We start from the raw sequence: 8,696 nt of genomic DNA on the forward strand, positions 1-8,696 counted from the left end.
ACACAGCAATCAGATTGCACAACGCAGGCTCCACGACACCCAGACAATTGGCAGCATTTCTGGGAGCATCGAATGCAGCCTTTCTAGCAATAATGCCAGGAAGACTGTTTTCGAGGTCATTAATGATGGCACACATCAGAGCTCTGAACACCAACCCAGACTGGGATGCCTCATTCAACCTCCCAAAGGAGGCATTAGAGGAGCTAGAATGGTGGGCAGAAGAGCTCAGGAAGTGGAACTTATTTTTCGAAAATATAGGTAAATTAATGTTTTCATAAGCTAAGTTTCATCAAAATTTACCTAATATTTTGCTCTAATTTTCATTTAGCAACTTTAATGTATGCGCACTGGGCTGGTGATTTTCCATTTTCTGATGGAGCGGAAATTAATAGTGAGCATTGTTGCCGACAAGTGTCCTGGAAGAAATTGGATTGGCAATGGAGGCGTGCCAAATAAAAATTCCAACCTGCTTTGGAAGACCACCGCGTAATATCCACAAGCACAATAAAGGCTATAAGGCTGAAGAGTGGTTAAACTGGATCACAGTTTACTCCCTTATCTTTCTCAATGATAAGTTACCCTTCAGGTAGACAATGCAGCGGCGAGCTTTATTGGCGGATTCTTACCCCTACTTACATTATTTCATTTTTACCATTAAACTAGGATTTTAAATGGGTGGGCTAAATTTGTAACCGACGTTCGACTCTGCCTTTCTTGGACATTCACAAGCCAGGTTGCGAAAACCATTCGGGAAAATCTTGACTCATTCTATCAACATTATATAGAGTAATTTTACAGTATATGCAATTAGTATAATTATCATAATAGTTTATCTATTGATGTTAAAATATATTGCTTTGTAGAGAGTACTCTGGAGAAAATATCGAGCTGCTTCCTGCACATAGAATAGTTTATCACTACCTCCTTCACGTAATTGACTCCATCCTAGATTATTGGCGCAATAATTACACAGTTGCTGTTAGTATATTTTGCACTACTAATGCTTCTTCTGTAATTATGATTGTGATAAAGTAAAAATTCCGTGACTGCTTAAAAGACATTAGTGCAAGTAGATCGAAACGCAAGATTCCACAGAAGACCAAACTCAATGATAACAAAGGAATGTTATGCAGAGGTTGAAGTGAGTTTTCATTTATTTTGTACACTAAATTTTAAATTGATGTATTTGGCAGACATTAACACTGGTCAACTAGTTGATCTTAAAAAATAACTGACTTATTTTTGGCTTTTATAGTTTTATTTTCACCATGTTTATAGAGGGGAAAATTTTGGCATTTGTGAGATGGGCGGGAGATTGGTATAATGATGCATACGGTTTGAAATATTTTACATCTCTCAGCTCGAAAGGGTTTATTGACGTGGCAACGATAGATAGATGCGTAGGATGGATACAGAGGGGAAGAGTGTTCTATATCGCAAATAAGGAAAAATTCTATGTGCTTACGTAGGCATATTGGACAGGCTTATAAGAGAGTTGAGCCATATTGCAACTTGTTTTATATACCTAGTTGCTATGAATTACCTCTATGTATATTATATATGATGTGATTTGTGGTTTGACTTTTGATCCAAATTTTTTAATTTGTAAAATTTACTCAGATTTTCAGCAAAAATTTGTGGACTCGATTTTTCCGGCCGTACACTCACGACCAATTTGTTTTTCCCCAATTTTCTTTTCAGCCAAATTATTCCTCTTGAGCCAAAGCAAAAATAATTCAACAAGTCACTTTCCTTGATTTCCATATTCGACGCGTCCAAAATTATCACGAACCAATAGGTTACCCGAAATTTTTACCAATAAATCCTGAATTTTTCGACGGAGTTTACCTATGTTTCTTCTTACTGGGATGATGGATCGCAGAGCGGAATGATCTGTAGTGAGCTGGAATTTCGATCCATCGTGGTAGGCGTGAAGTTTGGTGAGTGCCCATACAACTGCTAAACATTCCAATTTACTGAGTAATTTAGTTCAGCGGATTTTAGCTGTCGAGAAAGGTAGCAGATGACTCGCTCAACTAGTTTGCCGCTTCCCACATCAAATTGTTCTTGTGCAAGTACAGCGCCAAGCCCGATTGTGCTTGCATCGGTGTAAAGGCGAAACGGTCGCGTAAAATCAGGATGAGCCAGGATTGGTGCGGAGCACAATTTCTCTTTAATTAACCTAAAAGCGGTTTCCTGCGCCTCTCCCCACCGAAAAACTGCGCCTTTTTTGAGCAATATTGTGAGTGTTGTTTTTTTATTAAACTATATGTATCAGCTCTATTGATTGCATTCTCTACTTACTATAGCTCCACTTGTATATTCACATTGGACTGGCGAGTTCCCATTCATTGGTATAGGGAATATAAGGAAGGACACTTGGTTTTGCAAAGAAAATTAAAGACTAGGTTTATTCTAAAGACAAAAAGGGAAATTGACTAAAGAAAACTAAGGGAAAAGTGACATTGAGTGATTCCTAAAACTAATTCTGACGAATGATCGTGTGTCTTAAATAATGTAAAAAGGATAAAAGTATAACTAAGCTAAAGTAGGTTTTCATGGGTAAATGCTTGTATTGTTCTTGGCGGATGGGTGTTGCTTGGTCTTTGATGGATCAAGGTCGATGCTAAGCAAAGGTTCTAAGGATATTGAACTTGGCTAAGTTCATTTCCTTACAATTGGGGCGGTTGAAACTAATACCGATCACATTCTCTCTACTTCATCGTGGGAACATATTGGAGCTGCAATAAGCGAATGCCAAAAAAATATTCCATCTGATTTTGGAAGACCTCCTCGCGACATCTACAAATTCAATAAAGGATTCAAAGCGGAAGAGTGGAAGAACTGGATAACCTTGTATTCGCTTGTTTTCCTTAAAGAATCTATGCCTCCGAGGTAACAAAATTGTAACGAAACAAGAGTTGATCAGGATTCTTCTGGAAGGTTCGGTCATTCTGATTTCTACAACATTCTATCAGTTCATAACAAGTATAAATACGCTGTTTATTCGTATTCATGATGTACAATCTTAGTTTTGACTCTGGACTTTTCTTGATTTTCTCTTGATCCAGTTCAACCTTGAACTTGTCTTGATTCTTGAATATTATCCTTAATTTCTTAAATTCTTAACTCTTGAATTTGAATCTTGATCCAGAAACTTGAACCTGAATTGTTAAAAAAATCGCCTTTTTTAACCAATTTCACGGTATCTCAAGTGTGATATTCGTTTAATGCTATCTTTTCACAACGAAGAGTCTTAAGAGGTTGGCTTAATTTTGTCTCGGCGGTTCACCACTGCCTCGCTTGGTCATTGACTAGAGCAAAGATCAAAACGGTTAAAGATAGCCTATATTTGTTTTATCGACATTATACAGAGTAATATTTGACATTTTATTGAAAATGTGATAATATGTTAACAAGACCATCTCCTTTGTTTTGTTGTTGTATCTAGAGAATATTCTGGAGGGAGCGTTGACCACTTATCTGCGGATAGAAACGTCTTTCATTATTTGCTTCATGTTGCCGATTCAATTTTACATCATGGCCCTTCGTGGGCATATTGGCAGTTTCCAATGGAGAGATATTGTGGTATAATTGGGCGATATGTCAGGTACTAACATCGCTAACTATTGATATGCCTCTTTGATTATTTTTAATTTTATGTTTTATGATACATATTTTAACTTTCTTCTATCTTTCTTTACATTAGATCAAGAACTCATCCTTACGCCTCTCTCACAAAACAATTAAAGATTCGCGAACAATTGAATAATATTCAATATATATATCCATTCTCATCTCGCGATCCTATCACTAAAAAAATCTCTGTACCTTGGGTGGAAAAAACATAGTAGCGTTGGAAGACCGTCCAGAAGAATTACTGGCCTAAAAGGCGTTATGAATTAAATAGCTTCGAATATTGGCGTCTCAAGCAGTACTATGCATATATTTTAGACGACATAGCGAATTACACTGAATTACAAGTAATCATGAGTTTAGCTTTATCACAATATTAAATATAGTGAGATATGCTTTGCCCGAGAATAGGATGCCTCCAGGACTGGTTATCGATATGGCCATCTCCGAACTCAGGATGGCCATATACTTGGCTCGATGAAATGCCGACAGGAATGCGAAGATTTTAAGCGCATAGCTTATACAGTTGCAGTAAGTTAATTTTCTTGGTAGAAAAAAAAATCGTGGGAGACATATCTTTGCTCTTCATTTTATAGGCAATAATGGAGGTAGATATCAATGAGAACGACCCCGATATGGCGGAAGTTTTTGAGGAAAAAGAGTTATACTGAGAAGTCGAAGTAAACGAATAAGCATACTCATAAAAACGATAAAGACTTTAATATATAAAATTTTGGGAAAACTGCAGTACTATTTCCACCACTCTTATCGTGGAAATGACTATTTACTGGCCTTTGTTTTCTGGGCGGTAGAGTGCGATAAAAATGCGTATGATTTGAGAAGTTTCAATACGTGAGGTTTAAAACAGTTTATTGACGTGTCTGTGTTGGACAGATGCGTTGGGTGGATCAAAAGAGGAAGGAATACATACGTAGTCGATAAGGAGCATTTTACCAGCCTTTCTTCACAGAGAAATGCTGATTAAATGCAGTACAATTGAATACTACTTAATATAACAATATATAACACATGATAGTTAGTTGCATTTTACTCTTTGCGGTTTTATCTATTTCGTTACCATCTAACTCATTTAGAAGTTTTTACTATAGTGCGGTCTGTTTCTGATAGTTAGGCCAAAATTCTAAGTAAAAATTTTTCCAAGTAAAACTTAATTTATAAAATTTCGGCCGTGAGTCATGGCCGAAGCAAAAATATACGAATAATTTTAAGGCCAAAAATTTTTTTTGGCCGTGAATTTTGGTTACCTCAATATCAGCATCTATATTATGGCAGTAATTACTTGTGACTCGAAAGCCTGAGAGTATGTTAATTAATGTCACGTGAAAAACCTCCATCCAAAAATTCCATTTTCTCAGACTTACAACCCTTTTTTAACAAATTTAACTGTATTTTATCAGGGTAAATCAGGCTTTTGTTTATGCTTTCTGACAGGTTTCTAAGAGATGTTTTTTTGTATGGCCTCCTCAAGGAGGACGGATATGCGAGCCCGTTTTTCGGGAGTAGTGCGAGGCATTGAGGTTCTATTTTGTCAATACGAAGAGTATAGTTGAAAGTAACTGTGGGATAAGTTTCGTAAGTTATTTGCTTTTCGTTGCTGTTTTATAAAGGATCTCAGACCATCCAAAAGTGAAACATTCAAAGGCAAGTCACGTGAAAATGGGTATAAAGGCCAATATTCCGAGAATGTTTCAGACACAAGACCCTGTTGCACTAATATTTAAATTGCTAGGGTAGAAGGGTTTTATTTTATAAATAATACTCATTGGTAATAGTAATCCTCCTGGAGATATAGTGATTTTTGATAATTTTGGGGGGTGAGTCAAAACTTTTGGCCGATACTGTATAATGGAATTGAACATGGGAAAATAGCTAATTAAGGTTTCAAGGCGTGTTGCTGTAATATAAACAAAAGATATCAACAAAGCTAACTGTACTATCAACTAAGCACACCTTATCGTTCTACAACAGGAAGCTTGTGTACCAGGTGCATAAAAAGACGGTTGTCTGGCTAGTGCACACTTTCGGCATGGTGGTTCTCCCCAAGTTCGGTACGAAAGACATGTCTATTTGCGGGCCAGGTCTTAGCCTGAGCTCGGAGATGGTGCGCAAAATGCTCGCCTGGGCCCATGCTTGGTCCCTCCGAAGACTGCTCAGTAAGGCGGAGGAGGTCGGTGTGCTTGTCGTCATACCGGTCTCCGAGGCTTACATCTGTAAAACGTGCAGCGAATGGGGACATGTCTACCGGAGATTGGGCGTGACGAGTACTTTCAAGTGCGCCTGGTGTAGTGCGATAATGGATCTGGGTGTAAATGTAGCGAAAGGGATTTTGTTGAGGACTCTTGCTTGCGGAGCTCTTGACGCGCCTAAGACCCTGTAATGGAGTCGATGAAGGCTTTGCTTTATGGATCCTCGTGCTTCAAAATGGGGCACGTGCGCATGTGCATATGATTATCTTGGATATTCAAGGATAGTTCTATAACAACGTAATCTAACTGAAAAGAACAATTGCAATGTACTCCTCTTGGGTATTAGATCAATTCAATGCGATTTATTTGCCTCCCAAATGCTCAACTATTCCTTCTCTTAATTTCTTATATTTGTTGTTGAGCGACATCATCATTTATAGGCGTATATATACAGTATAGTAATCTTTGGATATTGGGTTAAAGTAAACGGAGATTTTTATTACTCTCCTATCTAAAGTGTCCTATAAGAAACTCGAGTGTAAACCTTAAGCTACATATATCCATTCATGAAGTATATTAAGCTTTGCGTCTAACCTCCAGCTACCACTCTTGGAGAATCTACGGTAGATAAATGAATTCCTCATCCATTAGACACATTATCATTTAAGAATGTACGGAATACAAAAAAAGCTGTAAATTTAACTATCCCTATTATAGTAACGAGAATCGTCAAACTTTTGAAAATTGCTAAGCCTTTGTACTTGCACAACCAAGCATTAGCTTAATTATTGTAAGCGTTGACTATGTAACCGGGTTTCAATTCATAGCTAGTTCATTCGCTTAAGCTTTAGGTTTACATCATTTAAATGTAACTCCGGATTCCACCTGAAAACTTCGATAACTTTAAACTGGTTTGAGATATAAAATCCGACAATTAAAGCGTTGAGCTCCAAGCAATTCTTTTTCTCTCTCTTGATCAGCCCACTACAAGTCCGAAATCCTTGATGATACATGATATATTTCACGATTATATAAATTCGAAATCCTTGATAATTATACAAATTATTAATTAGACTCAGTAGCCATGAGATCGTCTACAATTCATAGGATTGTAATAATAGTGATGATAATTATCACCTGCATGTTGTCAATCAGAATTATAGACTATTACTATCAGCCTAATTATACATCTCCTCTTATTGACCCACATTATGCCTGTCACGATACATACAGTTGCTCCAAGCGTGCCAATGAAACTACAAACAGCCAGGATTTATCATTACCAGTCGGCAGGAAATACGCCTTTTTTTCCGCAATATACACTGTCGACTATTTAGATGCTGCATTAGTTCTAGCCTTTTCCATCCGTAAATTCCACCCTCACATACCCATGTATATAATATACAAGAAGAACGAGCCCTTTAGCGCCGATGTGATTTGTCGGTTAAAATCTGTTGGATGGAAATTACATTCCGTAGACGAAATCGATCTCCCAGAATCGGGCGTTAAGGACGCATTCAGAGACAATTTTCTAAAGTTACACTTGTGGAATTTTACAGAGTTTGATGCTCTCGTATACCTTGATGCCGACACGATAGTTCGCGACAATATACAAGAGTTGTTTAGATTGGTCGACAGGGATTCGTATCTGAATAAAGAAGGATTCGAGTTTGCATCGGCGTTAGATAACTATGGATCCCTCTCGCAAGACTTCAACGCCGGTGTTATGGTAATCAGACCTAATCAGGACGTCTACTTGGAGCTTATGAGGTTGTATAAATTGACGGATAACTATAACGCATATTGGGCAGAACAAGGGTTTCTCAATGAGTATTTCCGATTTCGATATATACATCTCCCCGAGCAATATAATTTTAATGTTGCTTTTTGGGAGAGGCAAAAATTGGCTTGGGAGCGCTTTGAATCAGAAATGAAGGTTATACACTATACAGGAACTATAAAGCCCTTTAAGATCACGAGTCAATCCATGGCGCATAAATACAAAGAGGTATTTAAACCATGGGATGAAATGTACAATGATTTGGAAAGAACTGTTGATTTTAATGAATGTAAAAATTAATAAATTATTATTGTAGCGGGACCGACTAGGATCATGGAAAGAAAATCGTCTTCCATAAGATCCGGTAGCTCAGTGGTAGAGCGCCGCTCCGGTAATGCGGAGGTCCTGGGTTCAATTCCCAGTCAGATCATATGAATAACTGTTATACTTATTATGTCTGCGCCCCGAACCGCTACATTTGGCGAGCGTACCAGGGGGGCAGAGGGATCTATCCAAACATGTCGCGACGTCGATTTACGAATTTAGAAATTCAACCAATACCCAGAGTCGGTATCAACCAATCAGCATCAGTACTTATCAATTCTTGCCATAAGTGCAACTTAGGGTTAGGCTTTATGGCAGTTTATTGAGGACGATGTATATGTTGTGGGGGATGTAGACAAGGAACAATCACAGCAATTGAGCTGAAAAAGGGATAAAGGGGCAATTTCAATGAGGGGAGTTTGGATGCGGAGTTTGAAGTCCTCGGGGAACCGATATTGGATTCCGTCTGAGTTGAGGGCTGTTTAGGCTTAAAATTGGCTAACAAATCCAACAAGTCCAAAATTCTATTACCATTTGTGATGATGATTGAAGATTATATTTCAGAAGCATGCTTAATTTTTCAAAAGCATGCTAAATTTTTCAAAACAGCATGCTTACTTGCATGTTAGTCTAACTTAGAAGATAAATGATTGGACACTGGCCCTCGATACAGCCAATCGAGGGTGACGTGAGAGGTTAGTTGTTTGTAACACGACCGAATTTACACTATAATATTAATTATAATATTT

General features: G+C 37.8%; 2 protein-coding genes and 1 non-coding gene across 3 annotated transcripts; all 3 read left to right on the top strand.

The window, feature by feature from the left end:
- Positions 1 to 92: 92 nt before the first annotated feature.
- On the top strand, positions 93 to 6,034 carry VTP21DRAFT_2583 (uncharacterized protein; the record flags this gene model as incomplete). The annotated part of the gene is made up of 5 exons (XM_069392791.1): positions 93 to 258; positions 3,955 to 3,983; positions 4,048 to 4,167; positions 4,233 to 4,297; positions 5,626 to 6,034. 5 exons carry the CDS (start codon positions 93 to 95, stop codon positions 6,032 to 6,034), a joined length of 789 nt encoding a protein of 262 aa, XP_069250471.1.
- Positions 6,035 to 7,233: 1,199 nt separating this feature from the next.
- On the top strand, positions 7,234 to 7,923 carry VTP21DRAFT_2584 (uncharacterized protein; the record flags this gene model as incomplete). The annotated part of the gene is made up of 1 exon (XM_069392792.1): positions 7,234 to 7,923. The coding sequence occupies one exon, from the start codon at positions 7,234 to 7,236 to the stop codon at positions 7,921 to 7,923; it is 690 nt and encodes a 229-aa protein (XP_069250472.1).
- A 58-nt stretch (positions 7,924 to 7,981) lies between these two features.
- On the top strand, positions 7,982 to 8,053 carry VTP21DRAFT_t176. Its single transcript has one exon. It is a non-coding gene; the product is annotated as a tRNA-Thr (tRNA).
- The last annotated feature ends 643 nt before the right edge of the window (positions 8,054 to 8,696 follow it).

Source organism: Calcarisporiella thermophila (assembly GCF_041956535.1).
Source record: "Calcarisporiella thermophila strain CBS 279.70 unplaced genomic scaffold VTP21scaffold_14, whole genome shotgun sequence".
Lineage (NCBI taxonomy): Eukaryota > Fungi > Calcarisporiellomycota > Calcarisporiellomycetes > Calcarisporiellales > Calcarisporiellaceae > Calcarisporiella > Calcarisporiella thermophila.